Consider the following 27,542-nt stretch of genomic DNA (forward strand, 5'->3'; position numbering starts at 1 on the left):
AAAGGCAATTGTACAGTAGACAAATTCTATATTTCGCTATTAAACAAAAATATCTAAAATAGAGTTTATGTTCTTTACAAACTTTCTTCCTCTATACCTCTATTGAAACAAACTGACAAATGACAATTGACATCCACATTTTTAAAACTTCGCACTTGGAGTCGCAGGAGCCGTTAAATATTTTAAGAATTAAACATAAATTTACTTCATAGTCCGTGCCTCACAGTCACAGGTCTTTTTATTTTACTGTGCAAAATCTACTAATTCACTAATTGATGGAAATGATAAACGTTTTAGTACTGAATGATAAGTGTTTAGTAATATAAAGTTTGCAATAGCTTTTTGAAAACATTTAAAAAAGGTTGGTAAAAACTAAGAAGCCATAAATTGTAAAACTTTTGTCAAATAATTTGACAGATTGTGAATTTGGGAAAATAACCTAATTTTTGTTTGAATTTGTTTACCTTGTGTTATTATGTTAAAAAATTCTTACCCTTAGATGCCGAGTATAATTAGTAATAACGAAGTAATTAGAAAACCTGAAAATTGTAAAATGCAGCTGGAGTCTTTAGAACTGGCCGGGTGCACACTCGATCGGTACATTACTTGTGATAATTCCCGCCCTTCTTTTCTCGAGGTATGTTTTTAGATATTACTTCTTTTAAGAGATATGTAATTATAAAAATATAAAAGACATTTAATGAATTATTCTCTGTTTTGATTTTAGATAACTGGTATAGCAGTACAAGGGACTCCAACATGTAGTGGCCTAAATGCTGGTGACTACAGAAATCTAGCAGCTTTATTAAATCATTCCACTTTATCCCAATTAAAGATTTTAAACAAAGTGCCACTGCCACCAGAAATAATGGAACACTTTGCTCGTATCCTTTAAATAATTTACAATAGCTTTATTATGTTTATTGTAAGCATATCAACATTATATTTAAATACCATACAAGCTATAGAAATTCAAACAAAAAGATAATTTTCTTTTAGTCCATTTTACTTTAACTTCCTTAACTTAAAAACAGACATGCAGTGCCATTGTTTGATGGGTGTATTTCCAGAAATAAGCAGAGTTTGGTTAGCTATAGACAGTAATATTTACGTTTGGGCCTTTGAACATGGCAGTGATGTAGCATATTTTGATGGTTTGGGGGAAACAATAGTAAGTGTGGGCCTAGTCAAACCAAAGCCAGGCGTATTTCAAAGTTTTGTAAAATACCTCTTGGTTCTTACTACAACAGTGGAAATAGTAGTTTTAGGTGAGTTTCTGAAATAAATATAATACATACAGTAGTATAAATTATGTAAATAAACAGAATTTTCCTTTAAAGCTTGGTTTATAAGTGTAATTCCACAAACAGAAATTCACATTACAGATCCCAAACTCGCGATGGAGACTCACTGTAACCGCCCTCTGCCCCACCTAGGGGTTATATGACATTAACATAACATAACATCCCATACTAAACATATCACATATTTGATATTATAATATAATGTACATATCCCTTCTTTTTATGAATTCTAGTTTATAATAAAAAGCTTAGCATTATGTATTTACTCTTTGTAATTAAATAAATGTTTTACAGGTGTAACATTTTCAAGTAATAAACAAGATGGATCTTCTGAGTTTGAAGAAATACATTTAGTTCCTGAACCAGTGTTTGTGTTGCCAACTGATGGAATTTCAATGTTATGTGTTAAATCAACATGCAGAGGAAGAATTTTTATGGGTGGCAAGGATGGATGTCTTTATGAAATAACTTACCAGGTATTTAGAACAATTTTATATGGAGTTAATACAGTACATGTTTCAAATATTATTTTATTTACTTCAATCAATAAAAAGTTAACTAAAATAATTAGAGACCAAGCCCATTCCTAAAATTCCAAAATTATTGAGTAGCCTTGTATATATTGACAATATGTAATTTATTATATAATAAACACAATTCTTTTTTACAGGCACAATTAGGTTGGTTTGGAAAACATTGTAAAAAAATTAACCATTCTACTAGTGCCCTTTCATTCCTAGTGCCTTCATTTCTTAATGCTGCATTGTATGATGAAGATCCTATTGTTAAAATTGAAGTTGATAATTCTCGGCATATTTTATATACACTTAGTGAGAAGGGTTGTATAGAAGTTTTTGATCTTGGTGAAGACGGTGAAGGTATTAGCAAGATAACAAGATTAACACAAAATCGAATTGTTGCGTCAGCCTTGGATATAGTAAAGTGAGTGCAAATAATCTAAATCAATATTATTAAATGTGATTATAAATAAATATATTAATGTTGCATATTATTTTTTGCCTCAAGTTTATTCATAGACATTCCCATTTGTTTGCAAAACAAAAGGAGATTATTGTCCGTCCATGATCAAACCACTGTTTTTGTACTTTCATATGGGGTTCTGCATATAGATTATATCTGTATAATAACTACTTTTGCAGCTCTAGATGCTCAATTGGAGAACCTATGATGAGTTATGTTATATAACCAGTGTCTCATTAGAATTAATTTTGTAATGTTAATTATGACCCATTACTTCTTTCAGAACAGTAGAAACCAATAACTTCAAGCCAGTGATTGCAATATCTGCTGTTGAGGAATGTGAATCGGAACATTTAAATCTTGTTGCCATCACACAATCTGGAGCTAGATTATATTTTAGCACTGGTTGTAGAGAGTAAGTTAAATATTGTATGTAAAACGTAAAAGCAAGGCAGTGAAGTATTTCCGAACCAATTCGACTTAGGGTCCTTCAAGAAAGGAGCGTACCAATTCTTAAAAGGCCGGCATTGAGAGTGTCCATGAGCAGCGGTATAACTTAACATTAGGTGAGCCTCCTGCCCGTTTGCCTCCTGTTCTATAAAAAAAAGTGATGGCCTAGTGACTTCAGCATGCAACTGTCACCCCATTACTAGTAGAACTCTATGTTATTTATAACAAGTGAAAACACAATCAAACATAGTGCACAATCATATTTTGTTTTACGTATTTACCTCCCCAGTCTAATTCAAATTTCTCCAGTATGGAATTTTTTTAATATATTTTAATATTTTAGTGTCAATCAAGGAGGTCCAGCGAGGCCACAGGACCTTATTTTATTACATGTGAGGTTTCCACCTGGCTTCACACCAAATGCATCCGTTCTAAAACCAAAACAAGTCCACAATGCTGTATACGATAATGGTATGTTATTATGAATTTATTTTTGGACTTATTTCAATTGTTAAGGTTAGTTAATAATTTTAAGTTTTTTTATTTTTTTTATTTAAATCACTTTGGTTATGGCCTCAATTATCCAAAACCCATGTTACAACTGTTTGTTACAATTTCAAAGCAACATATAGCCATTTATTTTTAAGAATTATTAAATATCTTTTCTTTCTCCTAATAACATCTTTTCACTTAAAATATTTGCATGTGACCTATGGACCTATATTCCTATTAAGGAATGTTAGGTTATTAAGTTGATTCAAAGAGAATTTAGAAAAAGTAAAATCTTAAATTACTTTCGTTATTTATATAATAATAATTTATTTATTTTTCTCCCTTAAACATTAACAATAATAATTCATAATATAGTGACAGTATTGGGAGACTGGTTTCCAAACTAGGTAAGAACCTGTAATATGGATAACCAGGCTTCCATTCCATAGCAAGTCATATACATAACAAAAAGGAAGTTTGTAAGGGATTGTGTATGTGAGTGTGTGTGTATTTGTGTGTGATAGTGGGGAAGGGTACGCATGCGTGTGTTAGTAAGTGTTAAAGTGTAACCTGTTGTGGATGCATCCAATGTGTTTGTATTGTGTTTTATTTTTGACTTTGTTTTTATTATAAGGATGTATCTGTCTGGTTTCCCAATAAATAAATAAATAAATAAAGGGTGTTTGACATGACAAGAACATATTATGTGAAAATTATTATTTTATTACTTCTAGTAGAATTTCAGCTCAAAGTACTTAAAAATTTATGAATTATGCATGATTATTTGTGACTCCTTAGGTACTCTGGTAATGATTTGCTCCACTGGTGGTGGTGAAGCTGAGACACTCTGGTGTATGTCTCGAGCCCTGGGGGGAGCAACTTTCAGTGAAGCCCATTCTCTCCTACCCCTGGATGGACCAGTGTGGGCCCTTACCGCCTTACCCATGGTACAAGCGGCTCATCTCTCACCTGCCCTACTTGCTAAGAAAGGTAAAATATGATATATGTATATATTACAATTAGTTTTATTAGTTATATAGGTATATATAATAAAATTAAAGAAATAAATAAAGATATAAATAATATTAATACAAGAAAATTTAAAAATATTAAAAAGTAATGAATGCTGTATAAATATTTTAATATTTTTACATGCTCATTAATATTTGATGTTTGTCAGATATTTTTTTATTTATGTTTGGGTTCCATATTCAAGATGGAACAATTTTAATAATTAATATAAAATTAAAAAATATATATTACAACAGTTTTATACCAAGTGTTTATACTTTAAATAATGAACAGTTTATTTTCCACAAACAAACACAAACCATATAAACCATAGATATTGTTATGTCTTACAGGATGTTATTTAATTATTTGATAACTATTTCACAAATAAAATTTCGAAATATGTATTAATATACCCCATATAACAGACCCATGGTCGGGCTCCCGTTGGGCGGTGGTGAGTGCGTGGGGCGCCGCCCTCATAAACGCCGGCGCTCCACCGGATCTTCTCCGGGCCTTGCTAAGGGATTATCGTGGACCCGATGCTCAACCTGTTAAAGATTTGTTTCAGGTATACTTGACGTTTTTATCTGATCATTACGTTTATTATTTTTGTAAATACATGAATTTCAATATTGATAGATTTTAATTGAGTAAAAAAAAAGCTGTTTATATAGATAATTTTTATCTTCAGTTACAAGGCTACGATCAGGCCTGCGCGTGCGCATTGTATCTCGCGTGCGAAGAAGCCACAAGTGGCGACCTCACCATAGGCGAGTGGGCGTCGCGGGCGTTCTTCATCTACGGAACCCAAGCTGCGCCTGCGCCGCTTCAATCGCATCAGATCTCACAGGCACCAAGCATAGGTAACACTTTTAGCAAGACTATTATTATTTGAATTTTTTAAAATTGTATAATGTAATTTCTATAACGTCATGGTAAATACAATAATATTAATGTAGTTAAAATTCTCAATATAATATGAAAACAAAAATTGTTCAATGCTAATTCTTATACAAGTCTCTCCATCTGTATAACGATATCGAAGGGACTACTCATATTTCGTCGTAAAAACAGATAGCCATAACAACCAATAACATTGTTATAATCGAATACAATAGAATTCAGCCGGGACCTTTGATTTTCAAAATCAATCAAAATCCAAAATCATTTATTCATGTAGGTAACGCAATGTACACTTATGAACGTCAAAAAAGAAATATATATAACTGCTTATAATTTTACATTTACTGCTAGTTCTCAAATCAAGAGCTTAGAACGGAAGAGAAGAACTGGCAATAAATTCTCCGCCACTCTTTAATCGACAAGTTTTTTCTTTTAGATGTTTGTAAAGAGCTGCAACCATTACACCATGTTCAATATGACATCTTTAGTAAAGAATAATAAAATAAATTAAAAGCAAAGATTTGTCTTCTATATATCGGAAAATTTATGTTTGTAATTTAAATATTGTATGTAATTTTGCATTTATTTATTTATTTTATTAAAGTATTCCTACAGCTACTCCAACATTCAAATAATTATATTATACACAAAAGCCAAAACGGAATACACATTCAAACAAAAACATAAAGCACAGTTTCACTAAGCACAAATCCATACTAAATTATAAGATTGATTGATTGATACATTATAATATATATTTAATATAAAGGAAAAAAACAATGCCATTATTAGTAAAAGATACTAGAGTTTTTTTTTAATATTTTTTTAAGAATTATTGAAGCACATTAATATCTAGTAATTTATGTTGTAATCTGTAGGTATACAATACATAACTGATTTCATAAATAGTTGCTCTTAGATCGAGGTATTTGGAATAATTGGGTTTGCCTTGTATTGTGTGATATACAGAAGATTTGTGTCTTAAATAGCAGAAGCGACAACAAATCAGGGCAGTCAATTAAGCCGTTGCAAATACGATGTAAAAATATTAGGTCGTATTGTTTACGTCTACACTCAAAGGATTTAAATTCCTAATCTCTCACCAGGTTCACCAAAATTCTCACCTCGCCAAATGTCAACACCAATGTCTAGACCGCAAGAAATGAGGCCTCAGGCTCAATCCTTCCAACAAATGAATCAATCGATGGGGAATCAATCTATGTCTCCCTACCAGAACGTCAATCAGACACCCTTCAACCAATCGTCATTTGTGGGGAACATGAGTCAGCCAAGAGATTTCCAAATAGAATACAGCGCTAAGCACAACGGCCTATATATTTATGTTGGAAGAATTTTGTGTCCCATATGGAATTTGAAGTGTGTCACCAAGTCACTCACGCCCGATAAGAAGGAATTTGTAAGTTGTTTTTTTAATTGTCTATGGATCTGTTTTTAAGTTAAAGATTCGATTTTCGATACATATTTTTTTAACCTTGCCTGAAAGTGAGAGTAGAATTGGATTTGTATATATTTAAAGTATTTTAGCATTCTATTTAGTAAAACGGTATTTAAGAAATTAAGGGAGGTCATTTATATGTAATTAAATAGTAATAAGCCTTTATTCCTACAATATACTATTTTACTTAATCTAGAATATATATATTAAGTTTAAAAAAAATATACTTAAATGTAGCTGATTATTTCCATTCCTTTTTGCCTTTTGTAGACAAAGGTCACTATAAATTTCTGACCTGGGCAGTTCAGGTCCATGCGATACTATATTACATTATTAAATGAATATGATATCTGCATGCGTACGCATATATGGGGGATTTTTAAAATTAAAGTATCTAATTGTATCTGTCTTAGCAAATAAACAATTTCATATCATTTCACCTGCCCAAGACCCACTATCCTAAGAGATCAGCCCACCGATTTAATATATAATTATATTTAATTATTTGTATCATGATTTTTATTATAGATGTCAAGTAAAGTGACGGGTGAGGATTGTGCGTTCATAGTGAAGAAGTTGCAGCGAGTGTCCTCATTCATGCAAAGGGTGGTGGCGCCACCGCATTCTGACGAACATGCTTCTATTCACGCGCTCAAGATATTTATAAGTAAGTATATGAGTATCTAAAATGGAGTTTACACATTTATTACACACTTAATGTAAAATAGCTCCAAATAAATTTATTAAGATCAGGAAGCATCTAGTTATGTAAATGTTAGAAATATATGGAAATATAAATTACAGTTAAAAAAACCGAAGTAATCTCTTCTATTTGCGATACTTAACTTCAAAAGCAAGCAACCGCTTTGAAGCTCCTTAATCATACACTGGACATTCGAGTCTGTTTATTTTTTTTAAACAATTGTCATATGTATATAAATAAAAATGGGCTATTAATTTATTTAACATATTTTATATATTAGACATTTATATACATATAATCAATCTCTATACACCGACAATTAAGAGTTACACAAAATTAGAAAACTTGATAACATAATGAAAACAACAATAAATTATAAATAGAATTAAACAAATAACATTCAAGTCTATAATTTATTGTTAGCTATAAAGCTAAGGGTTTTTTAAAAGTGCCATTTGTATTAGCACTGTATTAACAATGTTGTATTTATTTTAAGTTTTTCAAATTAGACTGGTACAAACTTAATAAAAATTCAGAAATAAATATATTTAATTTATCATGAGTGCTCAGTACACTGGTTAGATCTAGACTAATCAACATGAAAAATATTACAAACAAAGCAAACGGTTATGCCTACTACGCACAAGTACAATATTAATGTTTGAGTGAATGTGATGTCACTACAGACTACGATCATCTATAGAATTATTATACCAATAGTAAATATAACAAAATTACACTTCGTCTATTACAGCGATGGCCATAGAGATGTTGAGTTTATGGAAGGTACTGTGTGAACATCAGTTCCACGTGGTTGCAGCCAGCTTACCACCTGAGCAGCAGCAAGCCTTGCAGGCTGCCTGTTTTCGGTAAGACTCATACAAATTAATTATTTTTTTGTATGTATTTCAATGCGATTTAGATTAGTATATAATAATAAAAATTGTTTAAAATGATTTGTACAAAAGTTCAAAATAACAAAAAGTAATTCTAATATTTAGATGAAAACCTTTTTTTTCCGTCACGAAGATATGCAGCTTTTTTTATAGAAGAGAGCGAATGAGATCGATTGAGAGAAAGTGAAAAAGGGAGATTGAGAAACTTACTATAATATAACTGCCATCTAAAGCTCTTATATATCTTATTCAATTAGGCAATTCTGTCGCATAACGTCTAGTGCAGTAAACGCAGATTTTAGAATGTGTTTCTTGAATTGACGGATTTAGATAAAGAGTGTGAATATACAAATATATGGAGTGATCATATACTGGTACTACATGCTCATCCATTGAGCATTTTACCTTAGAAATAAATTAATTTACTATGTTTCATTTCTGATATGTGTACTTTCTACGCACGCACTTTTTTCTAATGTGTCAAGAACAATATTCCTGTGTACATTTGGAATCGGTTTACAGGGAGTTGTTAGTTGGTGGTCAGGAAGTAGCGTGCCTTCTTCTGGGTTCGCTCGTCGCGGGCTACCTTCGAGACAACGCCTCGGTGGATGGCATTTCACAGAAATTACGACAACTCTGTCCCAGTTTGTATAGACAAGAGGACGCCACTTGTTCGAAGGTGAGAATCAGAGTAAATTTTGTTTCTACCCGCTTTGTTGTAAAATACCTTGTAAAAGTTTACATACATTTTAGCAAATGAATGAAGGTTCGCCTTTAATTGAAAATATATAAATATAATAATAAATATTAATGAAATACAAGGGGTATTTCACACTAAATGGATATTTTGTTAATTTTGTATTTTATATTGTTTCAGGCAAATGAATTATTGATATTTGCAAAACAACAGAAGAATTCGGCAGAACGTGAAGAAATGCTCCAACAGGCTCTAAAACTCTGTAAAGTATGTTATTTGAATAATCTTTTTCGAGTTTATTGTACTAAATGCTTAAATCATATACGTTCAACGCAGTTCAACTTCGAGTCTCCAAAAGTTATCTAAGAACGACATATTATATAAAAAAGTTGCCATATTTTTAATTTATGTAATATATAGATAATTCATAAATAGCACGAGTACCAAAAAATACAGTCAACCAAAAAAAGCAATACAACTTAACTCGACGTCCGTCGTTCTATAACTAAGCTTGTTTAGGTATTTCCGAGCCAATTTGACTTAAAAACCACCAGTTCTTTAAAGACGGCAACGTAATCGCGAGCCCTTGGCGTTGAGTGGTCATGGGCGGTGCTAATTTACATAAAGCCAGCGTCCGTTTGCTCCCTGTTTTATTCATTTAGAAAAATAAAGAATTAAAATTAATTAAACTAATATTATTTTGTTTTTTTAGGATGTCGCTCCCAACGTAAATCTGCCCCTGGTTTGTTCAAAACTGCTATCGGCTGGGTTTTATGTTGGAATCGTTGAACTGTGTGTGACGTGCGCTTCGAAGATCGATCCCCAGGACAGAGCGATATATTACTACAAGAGCGATCAGCCCTCGCAAGACCGGGAAGGACATTTGTTGTACTACAAACGGTAAGTACAAGATGGCATGTAGAAAATTTGGTACTAAATGTTTTTTGTGTTTGAATGGGTTGATATGAGAAATTTTACGAATTAAAAAAAATTGTGTTGGATCGTTGTATGTAGAAGGCTACTGATGGGAGCCGTGCATCGATTATATTGCAAAAGTACAAAAAACACTGATAAAGGATGTGAATAATAAATTTGAAATTAACGGTACGATAAAAACAAAACATTTGACTAATATGGCGCAATTTTAATATGATTAAATTGTTATCTATGTTACACAGCATTCAATTTGGTGTTATACATACTATATCGTATTCGTGTAGGATGGTTTTTTGTATGACTTATTAATTGGTTTTAATAACAACAATTTTTCTCTCGAAATAATGTTCTGTCTTCTTTGCCGTTGAGTAAATGCCTATTGCCATTTTAATTACGTGGAGAAGTGATACCTATAGTATATCTTATGTTCTATAATAAACGTATTTTATTTATTAAAATACGTTTTTACATTTACTTTTGAAAAATTAGAATGAAACGGAATTTTATTAAAATAATAATAATAATCATTTTATTAAATTCCACCCATTCCACCATTTATTAAATACTATTATATCATAAATACCTATACGTTTTTGATGTAAGAAAAATCCTTTAGAAAGAGATATTTTTAACAGCATGGAGATATACCGTGAAGTTTGTACTGCGCTCGAGAGACTATACGAACGCAGCTCTGAGGGCAACTCGGAATCCTCTCCTCAACGCGCGCATGCGCAGACTACGGACGCATTACTTACTATGTCGCCCGCTGACGCCAATTATCAGGTAAATAATATTAAGTTGCAAGTACTTGTCAACAGTGAAAATATCTCGAAAACCGCTGAACTGATTTTGATGAAAGTGGAATTTACTTTAACAGAAAGGCTGAAATATGCAATTCCAACAATATATACAAAGCTAATACTTCTTCTTTTTTGTAGTAGTGTAGTCGTTTTAGGTGAACTTATAGCTTTTTTTTGGTAAAATATTTTTGTTTTTAAATAAGAAACTTAGTTCTTTGAGGCTTTTGTTATTGAAGTTAATTGACGTTGTGTTTCAGGGAAGGAAATTAGTATCAGAGTGCTTGTCAAGAGAAGATGAACTACTGCACGTGGCTATCTATGAATGGTTGATATCCAAGAATCTAGGGGCAGGTATGTATTCATGTTAAAGAAGACTTTCTTCAAATAATATCTTTCAAAGAAGTTTTTAGCAAGTTTAGTCTCTGCTCTAAAAAAAACACATTCCTGATTTTAAACTTTTTACCATTCCAAAGCTTAAGTTTAGTTTCAAACTTAGCTGTTACAAGTATTTTGTATAACAATAAACGCATGTTTCATTTCTGTATTTAAGACGTGCGAACACGAACACGTACATCGAATGTCGGATGCGCTAGTTTTCTATAATTATAAAAAAAAATATATCTGCGGCTTATTGAGACTGTATGCAGGAGATTATATTATATTTTATTTTTGGTTCCACCCAGGATTCCAACCGAGATATAGTGTGGAACAACCACTATATTATGAACCTACATTTATTTGTTTTATTCCAGAATTGGTAACGCTAAGTGGAGTTGCGCCGGCGTCTCTTCGTACGTACTTAACGGCCGCGGCGCGACAGGCTTCAGGGCGGACGGCACTTCTACTTCTAGACTTGTTGTGGAAGGTTCTAGAAAAGGCCGGAGACCATCTAGCAGCTGCCGAGGTCCTCGAGGGACTCGCTACCAGACCAGGGTAAGGGAATTCTTAAAAACATAAACTATGGTTCTAATAATAGGAAGATCCATACATGTTATAGACTTGACTGATTAATGTGTATCGCTGTCACGTGTTTAGCCTATAATTTTTTTATTTTCTTTATTTTAATTGTTTATTCAATTTTATGTGGAAAAAAATATAAAACAGTTATATAGATTCGTCAAATTAAGAAGATTAAAATGAGCTTTTTCATAAAAATTGTCAGAATCATTTGTTGAAATAAATTAATATCCTTATCTTTTAATGAGTTATACATTGTTACCATCCATTACTGACTATAAAACGAATAATATACCATAGATTGATTAGCACAGAGTATGGAATGGTGTTTAAAAAAATTTACTCAAAGATATTTATATGTATAATATGTTAAATACAAACATGTGATGATAAAATAAAGTAAATATTTGACACAGAGCAGTGGTGGGCTAGGAGCTTCAGTGACTCCCATCCTTGAGAGGTTAATCCCCCGTAGGTTCGATCCCCACAAAAGGATATTCTTTCTAAGTGCGCTTTTGTCATTTGCTCTACGATAAAGAAAAAACATCGTGTGAAAATCGGTCTTAGATAAAACTAATTGACAAATTTTGTGGATGCAGAACTGGTGCAAATCTAGCCCAACGTATGTCGTGGTTGTCCGCTGGCGTGGTCTGCGTCCGTGGTGCCGGAGGTGTGGGAGGGGAGTTGGTCCGTCGGCTGGAAGAGGCCAGCGAGGTGGGCAGGGTGCAGGTGGCCGTTAGGGCTGCAGCCAAGTCACCTCCAGTGCCACCTGCGCTGCTGCATCGCCTGGATGATGAGCTACTGGATATTACACAGGTTTATATATATTATGTTTTTTATATATCTCAGTTTTTCATGTAGACGGCTGCGACGGTTTGCTATGAGGGTTGAAATTATAATTTTATGTATCAAAACAGACCTGCTATTCTATATAACTATTCTATTTGTATTAGTTTTAGTCGTTTTATTAATAATTCTCATTTCGCGATAAAGAACCTTGTTGACGTCATCTAAGCTAAGTTTGATTCAGTTTGAATTTACTCGGTACGAAGTCTGAAGTGAAGTTGGAATTGCTATGGGAGTTAAATGGCAGGCTTATAGGCAGAAAACACTCTTTTTTACATTCTCTAAAATTTAACGCAACGCACGTTTTGATTCCCTTATTTATTAGAAACGATATTTACGTTTTAACGCCACCGAGGCAAAAATTTAATAGTAGTGAACAACCTAAACCTAACCTCATCCTTTTTGGCATCTAAAGTGATTAATTTTATATTTAATTATCGATAATTTAGGTTTAGGTTATCCACACTAACTATTAAATTTTTGCCACGGTGGCGTTAAAACGGAAGTACCGAAGCCTCATTACATTTTCTAAAACAATCATGTTAAAATATCTGTCAATGGCAAACGAGCTAACCCTTCTGGCACAAAGTTTCACCACCTCAGACTTCTGTGCCTTAAATATTTAGCTGAAAATCGACCTTACTATTTCACAGCTGTACGAAGAATACGCGGACCGATACAACCTATGGGAGTGTAAACTGGCCATAGTCCAATGTTCTGGTCATAATGATGCACTGTTGGTGGAGAATATATGGAGCAATATTCTCGCTGAAGCAGAGAACGCCGCCAGGGGCTTACTCTCGCCGGACGAGAAACTCTCTTCTGTGCTTAGCAAATTAACCACATTGGGACGGGAATACGTCAATTCGGGACATTGCTTTCCCTTATGTAAGTTAATAGCATTAAAACCTAATAAATTATTTTTTGTGTTATTGTTTGTTAACTGTGTTTCTGTATTTATCGTTTTCCTGTTCTATATTTCAAATTATTTTTTATGTATATATGTATTTTACCTCTGTAACGGATAGTAAAGTTTAATCTAATATATAAAATTCTCGTGTCACAATATTCGTTCCCATACTCCTCCGAAATGGCTCGACCGATTCTTATGAAATATTTTATGCATATTCAGTAAGTCTGAGAATCGGCTACTACTACCCCTTGTGATAAGAGGTGTCCAATTCAAAAATGTATTTTTTTTATATTTTAGGCAAATATAACTAACTAACTAAGATTTTTGACCATGATATTTTTATGATTATGTCAATTTGTAACATACTTATTTTCTGAAGTTATATTTTTTATTTATAAATAACTTTAAACTTTATTCTTGCCAGGACTAAAGTATTTACATTTTCAGATTTCATTGTCCGTCAGTTGGAAATACTGAGTTGCAAAATACAAGCTGAAAAAAGTATGGTTTTCAAAACTATTCTGAACATTGGGGTTTCTTTAGAGCAAGTTTTGGATATTTATGTCAAGTAAGTATAAACTACTGTTTACCAATGATGATGGTTAAAAAGTATTGTTAAACCTATTTTAAAGTGTGGAGTTTCTTGCCTATTCTTCTCCACACTAAACTACCTTTTGGAAGAGCGACTAAGTCATTTTTTAAATTTAATGTTCAAAAGTTCCATTTTAGATAGTGATTAGATTTTTTTCATAGCAAAAAATATATCACAAAAAATACTAAAGTGACTTTGTTTAAACGAATACTGTTCAAAATTATTATCTTAAATAAGTAAATTTAAGTAAATTTAAAATAATTAAAATGAAGTGCTAATAAATTATACTCAAATATAAAATTCCAACATACAGTCTATATTATGACATACATACAGATTTATAGTAACATACTAGAAAATTGAGATTGAGATTACTAATAAATTTATTGATTATATTAATTATATATGTAAACTTGGAAGTTTCTTCAAAAGATTCACTTCTCTCTCGTATTTTCTTTAATCAGCACTTATATGAATAAGGAAATAAAAGTTTCTGACAAAAGAATTGTTTTTACAGATTGGTGAGCGTAAACGAACGGGTGTGGCTGGGCTGCGGTGACGAATCGCACGTGTGCGGCGTTGCCGTACTTCTCCTGCAGCAGGCGAGGGGCGAGGTTGCCAATCTGCCTGCCGCGCCTCGGCGAAGAGCCCTCGCTCGTTGCAAGGACCTACACGAAGCCGCACTATCCGCTTTACAGGTGAGTACCTATAAAGGTCTAAGTCTGCTATTCAGGGACAAACCAAGTTTTGTGTGTAAAATTTATTACTAGCGGACCCGATAGACGTTGTCCTGCGTGATATTTGAAGCTATTAGGATGTTAAACAAAATATGAAAGTACTGGCTTTAGCGCTATCTGCCGGGTTGATTTGTGAATCTATACCATCCAGGGTGCTAGTCAAACGTATACAAAAAGTAATTAAATCGGTCCAACCGTTTAAGAGAAGCTACATGCACACGTGCAGTAGATTTATGTATATATATATATATCCTATCTTTTAAGTTGGATCAAACTGCACAATGGTGTGCAAATTTCATTGAAATCGGTTAAGTAGTTTAGTAGTCCATAGCGGACAAACAACTTGACGCGTAATTTGTATACATGAAGATAAAATCTCTACAACTAGGGCTAGCAAATTTATGTGTAGTGAGAATAATTGGTTTACGCTACTCACATTTGGAGCATTACATAATGAATCGTAAGATATGTCAATAATAATAATAATAGCCTTTATTTCCAAAAAAACTTTAACATTTAGGGATATTTTAATATGTCAATAGATAAATTAAATTGAATGTGTATCCACCCTTCTAGCCTACTCCAGGCTTGGTTGGTATACTCCAAATGGTTTGTGTAACTCAATGATTCAGGATTGATTTTAATGGTTATAATATTAATATTATACATTTTAGATTTTGAAAAAAAAAGGCAAATAAGATATCTTAGGATCTTAATCGAAATTGAATAAGCTTAATTAAAATGTTTCTGTAAGTAATATATACCCGCCAATGTAGAATGGGATAGCCTCAGTTAATGTCATTGTTACAACTAATGTAAGAAATGGAACTAAGCCATAGCTAAAACAGGCATGGAAAAACATTGTTATAGTTAATATTAACTTGGCACATAATTATTTTTTTCTGAACCAATAAATTTTTAATTAATAAAAATATTTTGTTTTCAGAGTCGACCCAACACCCAAGTATTGATCGATAAAATTACTGTGGCACAAGCGCATTTGGACAGAATGGATTAAACAAAGAAAACATTGTAGACAATTTATTTATATTTTAATTCACCCATGGTCTTAAAAATACAATTTCTATAAAATTATGTATTAGTTTTAATTTTTATCGGCAGTGTTGTATACTATCACTGGTTACATTTTGATACGTTTAATTGAACAATTATTAAATAAGAATTAAAGTGTAGTACATCTTCTATTTTTGTAAATAAAATGATTGAAAAAACTAATTGTTTTTGGTTTTAAAACTACATTAAAATCAAATAATTTAGTTTGAAAGTTTGTAATTTTATTTTACATTTATACATCCGTACTTAGAGACGTTAATTAAGATTCAGAGTCAATGTAACTCCCATATGTCAAAAACGTATTGAATTTGACATACACGAATAATTTAGTGTAAACGCTTAGAGAAACTATTTTACTGTCATTATATTATAGAAAATTGTGCCGTAAACAAATTTTATAGTAAAAAAATGGAGGCTGCAAATCTAGGAAACATTAAAAACTGAAGCCAAGAGTCTCGGATTTAAATCTGTTTTGCGATCGTATAGATAGAATTGGAAGATAAGATTGTTATTTCGTGATCTAGTTATTCGAACTCAAGACCCCACGATTGATAGCCAGCCTCCGGCTGACATTAAATAAAGCCGTTATTCTCTGACCGGTAGTTGCAAACAAAATAACAATTAATTGGTAAGAAAAACAGTTTTTAGCAACCAATTTTATAGGCCCGTTGTCTGACGTAGGTCTTCCCGATTTCTGATAGCCCAAGGCTGCGGACACTACTCGCTAATTTAATTGACGACTCTAAGTACAGCACCAACATATATATTCATCTATTTCATTTTAAGATACCCTCATTAAAAGATTTAAGTGCGCTAAAAGCGAGTGCCTTAAATAAAATAATAAACATCTATATATAAATATAATTACATCCATACAATATTCCCGTCTGAGCGCATTGAAAAATAAAACATTATTGTCACTTAGGAAGACAGTATGTCGTATATAGGTAGCCAAACCTGTTAAAAACTCATTTGTACACTTACATTTACAATATGAAGAGTATTTACATAAATTAATTTCAACAATTTTAGCTACAATTTATTGATCTTCGGAAAAAAAGACTATAATAAAACAAAAAGCTATCGAATTAAGATTCATCATCAAAAGGATTCTTTTTTACCTGTTCATCATCTGGGTATGTGTAGAGGCTGGGCTGGCCACTTATACTCGGCAAACCCACTGTGTTCATAGGAGACATGGCACCATATTTATTTAAATTCTTTCCTGAATTTTGCCGAATAATAGTAGTGTATGTGGGAATTGATTTTATGGGTATGTCCTTAATCCTACTTGCAGCTCGATAAGTGCCGAATTCATCTGGCGGTGGTGGAAGGGAGAAACCATCTGATGCCTGGGTAATCTCGGACGTCTCATCGCTTACCTCTTTTTGCGATCTATGTCTTGTTTTCCGTGGCATAGTGTAGAATGTATTCATCTATAATTATAAAACACTTTTCTGTAATTTATTTTCTCCAAATCAGTCTTTGAAAATTATGGAGATAATGCTAGTAATTAATATTATAATTATTTACCATTACCATTAACACCGAAAAACTAAAAACAAGTGAATAATAATATTCCTTAGTTCAAAAGTAATTAATTACTTCTATATGATTCCGTATAACACGTGTTCTTAATTGTAATGTTCTTACTTACCGGCTTAGGCACATTATAGCTTGGTTCAGGTGGTAGATGCATTACAAGATGGTCACACAGAGTATCCATTTCTCTCTTCCTACTAATATTCTGTAGGGAATGGACTCTGCAGTTCGTACGTCTTGTCTGTATACATTTCGGTTCTGGCTCGGACATATCTCTCATATATCTGGCCGAGTGGAAAGAGCTGGTCCTTCGCATATCATAGTTTTTTTGGGGATACTTTGCGATTGCTCTACGGAATGATTCCGTACGATGTATATTACATTCGCTGCCCTCGTCACTATCGTTGCATGTCTCGCAATTTGATTCTGTATGACATTATTCATGAGTAAAATGCTAAATGGTCTAAAGAAATATGTAAGAGTGTTAATATTTGTAGAGAATTAAAAAACACAACGTTCGTTGTGTACAGTACTTTGCCCTTGTCGACTTGAATTTTGCAAAACATTTATTACAATTACAAAACTCTAAAATAATATGTTTTTGCATTTTGAAATTAAGTTGTAACAAGTTAAGAAAGTATATCCAAGTAGAAACGTTCATAGCTCGCTTTCGTGAAACCAGTGTACGTCATCACAGACACTTAGGCATATAAAGCCCATAGAATAGAAAATGTATAATAGACTTCTGGCCTTTAAATTTTAATTAAAATCTTTACTGAAAAACATGAAAACTTACCGTCAGTTGTATAAGCACATAGGGGTGGATGTGAATCTCTGGGCAGGTCGTGTCTTTGTTGTCTGTCGTGAGCGCAAAGCACCAGGCCGCACGCGATCAAAGCTAACAGAGCCACGCCCCCACATAACGACAAAGCTAGCGTCGTTATATTCGTTACTGCGCTAATTGTGAGAGCTGGGTCTGCAATTAATGGTACTCTTAAAAATGGTTATTTTAAATACGTAGATTAATAAGTATGTACATCAAGTAGATATGTGTTTTGCAATTAAAACGAATTGTATCATTAAGCATTTTTCTATTTGTAGTACAATTAAATTTGTAAGTAAGTAAATTGCAATAAATATAATGTCGCAATAATCAAGTTATAATCTAATAACAAGTAATAATCATAACAATCACAAGTTATTATAATATATATATATATATATATTATATATATATATAAGTAATCGACCTGTCCAAACACATTTTGCTGACTAATTATCTTTTGTAAAACATACTTGGAGCTTACCAATTCCCTCATCAATGATGCTATCCTTATCCAATTCTATTATTTTACTTTCACCTTTATCGTTAAAAGCTATAATATTGAATTTATATGTTGTTTCTTTGGGCTCTTCAATCATAAACTTTGGCTCTTGATTTATTATTGAAACGAGTTGTTCTTCAGAATCCGCTGCGGTGACGATAAATTTGAATTTCTGGAAGTTATCATTATTACTTTTAAGTTTCTAGTAGGGTTCTTTTGTAAATAAATCTCTACTGTAATCATAAATTCACTTTTCGTCTGTACGCTGGATTTTTTTACAAACGAATTTTAATTTTATGAATAGCGCTTTAAGAAGAAAGTTTATATGTACAAGTACAGTACAGTTTATATGTATTATATAGACATAAAGCTTTCCATTCTGAAAGTTTTCCTGCGAACTTCGGACATTTAGTACCTACCGCAATTACTACCTTTGAGCCTACCCTACCCTAGGGGCTTTGAGATTCATTGGTATCATAGTAACTTTATCACCCAAATTAAGCAATCAATTACTCAAGAAAAGCATAACTTTTAATGTATGAGATAATGTTTTCTGAATCTCTGGTCCTTATTCTTCTTTCTTCCTTTTTACTTTAATTTTGCAAATAAACGATTTATTTAAAATTAAATATCGAACAAATTTATTTTACATCGGCTTCGGCGTACAAATTATTGATAGTAAAACACAATTTAATTCCGATAGAACCGTACCTGTGGTAATCCTCCGTCATGCCCTGCCTTACAGGTAACTGTGACATCTCCTTGCATATCCTTAATGGCTTCACAATTAGATGGAGGTTGTGGAACAGTCTCATCCGTCACCAGAAATGTGCATTTCGTTTGTAGAAGATCACTACTTTTCACGGAATTCAAACCCCAGCAGTATACTAGCGCTACAAATAAATGTATGTATATATATTTCAGCGCTGGTTTTACAGGAATTTATTACGTATAACATCTAAATAAACTAAAAATGATGTACATAAAAACAAAAAAGCAGGCTACAACTGTTAGGCCTTGGCTTGATTTCTGTTTCGTGATCATTTGTGTTTTCTTCTGTACCTGAAATTCGCAACTTTGTGTGTCTACGGCATGTCAGTTTATTTTATTTGGTCTGTTTTCCTTTTGCGCGAGTGTTGAATAATGAGAAGAAAATTAAACAAAAAATTGTCCCTGAGACAGTGTACCTATAAAGCTGGCAGCATTTCAACTTTATTTCATTGAGCGAGGAAAGCACCAGCACTTGAGTCACCAAGACTATCTACCAGGTGTCAACTTAAATCATTACCTAGCGCCTGTGCACGTTAACCCCCAGTTTCCGGCGCCAGGCGTCGAGGCAAGGATGGAAATTTGCATTCTGCCTTGACGTCCGAAGATTGGAAGCTTAGTCTTCAAAAACGTTCGTAAATTAAAAACAATACTTACTTGTAGTGCAATTAGGCCTCTGATACGTAAGGGTATCGTCATCAGTCTCCAATGTTTGTGACTGGTTTGTATGCAGCTTCGTACCTTCCACCTCGCTTACCAATAGCCATCGGTAAGCTGTAGGAGGCGGGTTCGATTTAACTTTACATGTTATATTAATACACTCTTCTGAAGCCACTCCATATTCTACCACACTTTCATCTTCACAGTATGGCGGATCTGCAATTCAAAAAAATAGAATATTTTAACTCTTTCTTGGTACAACGAAGTGACATAGTTTAAATATATTTGTTATATTGAAGGAAAAGTAAAATTACACACTAAAAAAAATAATGTTTACAAATTCGTCTATATCGCTTTGTATTTAGCGAGTACGAAACTAAACACGTTTTGCGAGATTTTGGTTAGGAAAAGTTTTCGTGTATGATTGAATGTATTGAACTAGGAATTTTACACCAGAAATATACAATATTAATACATAGGTTATAGAAACTTACAAACGACATCTATAACGACGGGTTTGCTATAACTAAATCCTTCGTCGTTAGTAACGGAGCACGCATATTCGCCACTCTCATCTTCGCTAACATAAACTAAATCCAATTTTTGTGTCGGAGACACTTCCTCGTCCGTACTTTCACTAAGTATGTCATCCTGAAACGTTAATTATATGTTTTGTTTGTCCAGAAATTGAACTACAATGCAGCATATACAATTGTCAAAAATTACTACGCGACTGTGGATTTTATAGAAGAAAAAACATACAAGATTTTTTATCCCTGAAAATTTCTTCGTGATAAATGTGCTTGGATCTTAAAAGCAAATACACTGTAACATTATTCTTCAAACAAATATTTCAATAACAATATGATTTTACTTTTTATTTGGTTGGACGTAAATGTTTACTTCTAACATGTTTCAGAAAGGGTGCCGGGAAATAATTTTAGTTTATACAGTAATTACACTTGAAACACATTGTTTTGGTTCCCCAAGAATCGAACCTTCTGATTTTCAAAACATTTTTTTGCAGATTACACAATATTACGACTTACCTTATGAAACCAAATCATCCGAAACACTGCTGGATTGGCTTCAAAACTGCAATTCATTGACACATTCGAGCCTTTAACAATGGATAAAGTGTCGTTTTCAACTGTCTCACCAATAACTTCTATATTAACAAGGGGTCGATCTACAAACATTAAATTTCATATTAATATACGTACTGCCCTAGTACAAGCCAGACGTCAAAACTGTGACGGCATATTTCTGTAAGTGCGATTATTTTCAGTGATGAGCCTGGCCAATACTTTCGGTTTCAAGAGAATTCATTAAAAAAAGAACAAGTATAAGTATATACGTCTGGTTGCTACATTATTTAACACGTTGTGAACGAACTGGCTTCCATAAGTACCTACTCAGAGGGTTGCAATTGCATTAATACCAAACCGAAACTTTTGACGACAGCTTTTACCTAACATACTGTGTTATGTTGTTGTCAGCTGTTAGTGTTAAACACCCCTTATTGATTAGTAATTCGAGTCATAATTCCTTTATTTATTCTTACATTGCACAGATAAATGTTGCGCCAGCGCACATATATACTCTTCTGAGTCCCTGCGATAGGCCGGCACACAGCAAGTTATACGGGACTCATCAAATTCTGGGGTAACATTGAGTCGGATTTCATTTACTAATCGCTGTTGGGTTGGTTCTACCTAGAAAAATATAGCTTGTTTGATTTCAACCCATAATAAAATAAAATGGAAAATAAGAACAGTTTAAAATGTATATAATAAAAATCATGCGACGTTGGAGGATGAAACCAAAATCGATTACAATCTTTCTTTCCGTTACAATTATAATAAAGATGTATAAATAAAAAAAATATAAACTTACAAACAAGATTCTACTTAAGTTTTAATACGAATGTTAGGAACGCTTTACGTGTCGCTTTTAAGTGTCGAGGTAAAGTGTGTCTTTAAATATTTGTTGAAAAATATACATTATTTTATATTTATATATTTACCTACACTTAGCAAGTAGATTTTCGCAGTAAGTCAAAGAGTAGCTGTCATAGAATTGGACAAAATTAAATAATAAATTCATTTTATTCTCATTTACTTACTATTGTATTCTGTTCTGGAGTGGTCAGTTTCGATTCGTTTATGCGCCATGTGACAGTTGGCAACGGTCTGGCGAAGAAGACACGGCACTCCATTGTTAGGACATCGCCTGCGCGTGCGCGCCCACCAAACACTGAATCTTTGTCACCCACGTGTATTGACACCAGCTCTGGAGGTACTGGTACATAGCATAATGGTTAATGCACCATTTGGGGACAAACACAGGGGCTAAGTGAGAGTCAAAATATTCAGGCTGTATAACGGAAGTATATTTATATATCTATGAGATTCATATTGTGTAGTATTAAAATTTTTCGGAAAACACTAGCTTACATCTCCAAATGTAGTAGAACATTGTAGTATAGTACTTGGTGGTGTATTTACAATTTGAAAGTCAAAAAACAAATAAACCAAGTGAACTCAGGTAAGCAAAAATCGTTAACGTGGTGTAAAATAAAGATATAAAATACATATAAATAAGAATTTATTCATACATCATACGTTATATAATTATAGAAATTCTTAAAATAAATTTACATAAATTATACAACAGAAGCATAAATAACAAAAATAAAAGCTAAGAACAATGCGGATATCATAAAGCATTACAAATGTAATTTCAAAAATTATGTAAAATAATATTATATTTAGCGCCTTTGCGTATCTGTATGGTAGTAGATTTAATGTTTGATTTAGTCTTCGATTTATACGAGTATCAAAGAATGATTTTAGCCGTAGCTAACACCCGTTAAAATATTACAAATAAAGTCATAAAGATGCCGTATTGGTTACCATGATTACCCTTAGATGAAAAAACATACACGGTTATAACTACAGTACATGGATTTTATATCTATAGTGCATGTTTTTTATATTATAAATTTAAATTAAATTTACTGTTTAACGCACGTATGATTAATCATTATTATTAATTGGAAACGTTAAATTCGTGAGGTTCCTATCTCACGGCATGTTATTAAAAATCATTTTTCAAATATCCCATACAGAGACGCCTCTTGTTACCTGTATATACAAAGCACATAAGCTATGCAATGCTTGCATTTTTACATGCATTAACAATACACATTAAATATGATATAAATTGCACCGGTTTTTTTGTCTATGGCAAGCAATTACACTTACAGTACATATCAATAGAAATATCGATAGATAAAGGTGGTGTCTCGTCGTTATTCTGAGCGAAGCATGTGAAGATTCTGCCATGGTGTTCACGAGCCAACGGCCCGAAATGTAAATCGCTACGCACTCGTAGTTCAGAAAGTACCGTTGATGTATTTTTCAGCATTTGCTGTTCCGACCACCACGACAGACTTGGTTGGGGTTTACCTATAATAGTAATTTTCTTAATATAATACATATTTTTATAGAACAGGAGCCTCATCTGATGTGATACTGCCGCCCATCCAGAAGGATCGCAAGTGAATTGTCGGCATTTTAAGAATTGGTACGCTGTTGAAGGATCTAAGTCGAATTAGTTCGCAAATATTTCAGTCGACAAGTGGTTCCACATAATGGCTGTGCGCGGAAAAACTGCCTCGAAAAACGCTCCGTTATGGAACGGCGGACGAGCAAGCTTATTTTATTTTAATTTAGGGGTATAACGATAAAGCTGCAAAAACAAGTTTAATGTAACGCGTTAATAGATTCACTATAAAAGTCAACTGTATAATTTTTGATAAAATAATTTTAGTTTTATCTAATTAAAATATTTCCGTACCTCCGAATGCAACACAAATTAAATCTATGGTATCTCCGATGTAGTATGGACCAATATTTCTACTTGTGTTAGAGCCTGCGTTGGCAGTGGCCACTCGAGTCCCATTCTCGTGAATTATCCACAACTTTTGTGGTGGTTCTGGAAACATATACATTAGTAGTTCACGTAAAACTAATATACCACAGCTAAATATTGACTAATAGGTTAACTTAATACGTCCTCATGTTAGGGAAGATTTTTGGCCGAATTATATTTTGATCTGGTTAAAAAATTACAACCTATTTTAAGTTAGACATCCTTATAATATCTGCCAACTTGCAGGCAGGACTCTGATAGCCTAAAAAATATCTCCGAAACTTCAGGTAACGGGGAATTTTAGGATATATTTGATTCACGAATGTAGATTATAGTCCACTGGAGGTGAGGTTAAATAATTTTGTAAACTATGATATTTCTGGACGTTTGTAAATTTAATTCAACCCTGACCAACTGTTAAAGTCAAATAAACACAACACGAGAATCATAATATGAAATTATAGTTGTTGGTTTTTGCAGATTTAGGTTTGAAAGATTTTTGTAATTTAATACAAACTAAGGCGCTTTTGAAGGCGTAAAATGTTTAGAAATGTGCAAAGGGTATAAAATATAAGTACATATACGTTATAAAAATAAAATCGTAATAAGCGCAGTTTCAAACAATCTTTGGCTATAGTAATCGACTTTTCGGTCATACTACATAGGTAAAATAGATTCGTAGCACATCTTACTGCTCCAATTTTTCCAGGGCAAGTGTCCTTATAATTAACCTATGTTTCACGGGAGTTCAGGTCAAACCATCACCGCTACGAACCGAATAAGAGCCTTATCTTGTTTTAATAGGGTATAATTTTCAATGATACGATGTTGCCCTTTACCGACATAAGTTTAAGCATTCTTATGCCGGTAGTTGAAACATAATTAGAATATTACACCTTCATATAACTCGCTATTTACGTGGCATAATTATTGTTAGTATAAATAAAGTGAACGGTTCCGGCGCTGTCAGCTTCCTCATTAAACTTAGCCAGCAATTAATCGAAAGCGCGGCCATTTCATTAATATTTAACTTTTTTATTCCATGACCTATTTTATAGACAAATCTATGAAGCGATAATCTGTTTTTTTAACTCGTTATAATTATTTTTGTGATTACGCGCAAGATGTAGGTATAATTTCTAATTTATGTCATTATTTAGGCTTCCTTGAATATTACTTAACATTATTTAGACTAGCAAACATAAAACACAAGCCATGCGATACGATATAGGTACATATTTTATTTTTTGAATTTTTGTATAGAACATGGGGCAAACGGGCAGGAGGCTCACCTGATGTTAAGTGATACTACCGCCCATGGACACTCGATGACAGAGGGCTCGCGAGTGCGTTGCCGGTCTTTTAAGAATTGGTTCGCTCTTTTCTGGAACTTTTGAAAGTAAAGGTTTCTACCTATTACACTATTAGATGGTTTTAAAACACTTTTTGGATCTTGGTCTTACATTTCTCGATGTTTCATCTATAACTCATTTAGTTAGTGACAGTTTGACTGATAAAAATGTTTTAGGGGTTGCATAATTGTCATAATTTGACAGAATCGTTCTAAATAGTCCAAGATTTTATCGAGACCTCTATTCATTTGTTAAATACATTAAAGGATTTTATATAAAACGTTGTATTTTAAAATATATATTTCAATTGTTAGGTAAGAGATTTGCTTGACATATTTATTAAAAATACATACCTATTACAACCAATAACACATGGCTCTTACGAGTCGGACTCTTTGAGAAATCAGCATGACAGTGATATATTCCTGCATCCGATGGAATAATAGTCAATATCTCCAGGGTGTCTAATCCTTCCTCTTCAGAGGTCAGCAATCGGTAACGAGGGCTTGGAGACATTACATTACCAGAACCTCCACGAAGGTCGCGACTGCTGATGCAAAATTTTATGATTTTACTGGTGGAGTTGTTTAAGATATTTTGAGTTCTATGAGGGAATGTTAACTGCTCATGTTGAATTAAAATCATCAATGCTTCAATGCAAAGTTCAAGCAAATTATAAGGGATAGAACGGGCGGCCTTATCGCTTACAAGCGATATTATACAGGCAACCCTAGTAAAGAAAAAACTAACAAAAATATAATATTTACCTATATCCATTATTCCTATCGAAGATAAATATTATATGTATGACTTTCATCTGTTGTCTTTAGGTTTATTTTTTATTAAAAAACACAATTTTGAGTTATATACTCTAAAATTATCGACTCTACAGAGCAGGAATAAAGTCAGTAAATTCTCCCTTAACAGTTAATCTCCTTATTACTTGTACTGTTTATTTTAAATTGCAAGGGCCCCCTTGTACTGACCCTGGCCTTGCAGTCGGTGCACCCGAGGCGGGAGGCCTAATTATTTAATGGCGCCAATCGATTGTCATTTAAATCAAAAAGTCAAGCATGCAGGAAACTTAATATAGCTTATATAAAACTGATCTATATAACAAATACCCTGGCAGTTAAAAAGATATGCACATTTATACCTTTACGAGCATTCTCGAACTAAGTCTAAAGAATTAGAAGGCTTTTTAAACTCTAAATTAAAGATTTTTTAAACTCCTTTTGTCTCCTCCGTTGTCTTATAAAGGAAAATGACATTGAAAGTCATGAAGTTATATTTAAAGCAAATGGGCATTGTTTACCTATAAAAAGCCGTCGACGATCCATCCCTATACCAAGCCAATATATTGAGATTGTCGTCTTCGTTAACGGCCGTTACATTGCAAGGTAGTTCAGCATTTTCTCCCAATACAGCTTTAACTAAAATAATTTGTATAAAAATGTATTCTATGGTAATATCATATAATCTATAATAGATAAAGACACTCATGTTAATATGGAAATGTTATGGAAACTTCATAAACATACACCATAAAAGCAAGAATATTAAATGGATACGATTCCAAGTAACATATAAAACAAAAATCAGTTTAAAAGATATACAAATACATATTCACGTTTATAACATTACTATGCGTAGCATTAAAGCATTATTGATTCTATCAAAATCCTTTATTTACAAAGTCGAAGCAAAATGAAAATATATCTATTATACAATAAAAAGGCAAAACTCTTCTATAAAATTAAAATTAACATAAAATTGACAAACGGAAACATCGCTCGCAATCTTCTCAAATAACACGTTTATGAAATTAAATAGCTATATTTTTTTAAATAAATAAAAGATACGAATCATCGAAAATCTGTACTATTTTTTTTAAATAATTAAATTTTTATATAAAACATAATAATGTATAAATAAATAATTAAAAAAATTAAATACCTGTAATAACATCATCTGCGTTACCTAAACTAAAGAACACTAAACTAACTGCGAATAATACTATCATGACTACCACAAGGATTTGGGTAAACTTTTGAATGAAGATTTGTCCAAAATATCGCGCTCAAGCATCCCGACTGAGTAGCGGACACGCGTTCCAATTGGCGCGCTTAGTTGCAATAAACGTTGTCGGTCCAGGGAACGCAGGACTGCTTCCGGAGCGCCCGTCCTCGTGACGTCACACCCGCGCCC

General features: G+C 32.9%; 2 protein-coding genes across 4 annotated transcripts; one reads left to right on the forward strand and one right to left on the reverse strand.

Annotated features, from left to right (window-relative positions):
• The first annotated feature begins 163 nt into the window (after nucleotides 1-163).
• Nucleotides 164-15,700, forward strand: LOC110992693 (nuclear pore complex protein Nup154). 2 transcript variants are annotated; one of them, XM_045628812.1, is made up of 25 exons: nucleotides 164-361; nucleotides 500-637; nucleotides 728-884; nucleotides 1,035-1,268; nucleotides 1,599-1,780; nucleotides 1,975-2,246; nucleotides 2,569-2,700; nucleotides 3,079-3,206; nucleotides 4,026-4,217; nucleotides 4,667-4,809; nucleotides 4,933-5,104; nucleotides 6,251-6,561; nucleotides 7,129-7,267; nucleotides 8,058-8,172; nucleotides 8,722-8,878; nucleotides 9,077-9,163; nucleotides 9,609-9,796; nucleotides 10,468-10,615; nucleotides 10,890-10,983; nucleotides 11,385-11,565; nucleotides 12,189-12,405; nucleotides 13,089-13,323; nucleotides 13,796-13,916; nucleotides 14,458-14,638; nucleotides 15,624-15,700. In XM_045628812.1, exons 2-25 carry the CDS (start codon nucleotides 500-502, stop codon nucleotides 15,693-15,695), a joined length of 3,996 nt encoding a protein of 1,331 aa, XP_045484768.1. In that variant the 5' UTR covers nucleotides 164-361; the 3' UTR covers nucleotides 15,696-15,700. The 2 variants fall into 2 exon arrangements, with proteins under 2 accessions (XP_045484768.1, XP_045484769.1); XM_045628813.1 differs by having other exon boundaries at nucleotides 164-313.
• LOC110992770 (neural cell adhesion molecule 2) lies at nucleotides 15,649-27,511 on the reverse strand. Of its 2 annotated transcripts, none has more exons than XM_022258724.2 (15): nucleotides 27,291-27,511; nucleotides 26,650-26,767; nucleotides 25,688-25,884; nucleotides 23,908-24,045; nucleotides 23,313-23,516; nucleotides 22,172-22,347; nucleotides 21,611-21,761; nucleotides 21,096-21,235; nucleotides 20,541-20,697; nucleotides 20,044-20,262; nucleotides 19,330-19,511; nucleotides 18,601-18,790; nucleotides 18,090-18,269; nucleotides 17,409-17,719; nucleotides 15,649-17,187 (listed from the first exon to the last, which is right to left on the reverse strand). In XM_022258724.2, the coding sequence occupies exons 1-15, from the start codon at nucleotides 27,355-27,357 to the stop codon at nucleotides 16,840-16,842; spliced, it is 2,778 nt and encodes a 925-aa protein (XP_022114416.2). In that variant the 5' UTR covers nucleotides 27,358-27,511; the 3' UTR covers nucleotides 15,649-16,839. The 2 variants fall into 2 exon arrangements, with proteins under 2 accessions (XP_022114416.2, XP_022114417.2); XM_022258725.2 differs by having other exon boundaries at nucleotides 25,688-25,881; nucleotides 27,291-27,510.
• Nucleotides 27,512-27,542: the final 31 nt, after the last annotated feature.

The sequence above is a fragment of the Pieris rapae genome, chromosome 7 (genome assembly GCF_905147795.1).
Source record: "Pieris rapae chromosome 7, ilPieRapa1.1, whole genome shotgun sequence".
NCBI classification, from domain to species: Eukaryota; Metazoa; Arthropoda; class Insecta; order Lepidoptera; family Pieridae; genus Pieris; species Pieris rapae.

Excerpts from the sequence above, each read along its gene's own strand:
- LOC110992693 (XM_045628812.1), top strand. The coding sequence starts at position 500 with ATGCCGAGTATAATTAGTAATAACGAAGTAATTAGAAAACCTGAAAAT. Across the intron at positions 9,797-10,467 it reads CATTTGTTGTACTACAAACG|CATGGAGATATACCGTGAAG; the intron begins GTAAGTACAAGA and ends TATTTTTAACAG. Across the intron at positions 12,406-13,088 it reads AGCTACTGGATATTACACAG|CTGTACGAAGAATACGCGGA; the intron begins GTTTATATATAT and ends ACTATTTCACAG.
- LOC110992770 (XM_022258724.2), bottom strand. The coding sequence starts at position 27,357 with ATGATAGTATTATTCGCAGTTAGTTTAGTGTTCTTTAGTTTAGGTAAC. Across the intron at positions 25,885-26,649 it reads TCGTCGACGGCTTTTTATAG|CAGTCGCGACCTTCGTGGAG; the intron begins GTAAACAATGCC and ends ATTTTGCATCAG. Across the intron at positions 17,720-18,089 it reads ATGTGCTTATACAACTGACG|AATCAAATTGCGAGACATGC; the intron begins GTAAGTTTTCAT and ends AATGTCATACAG.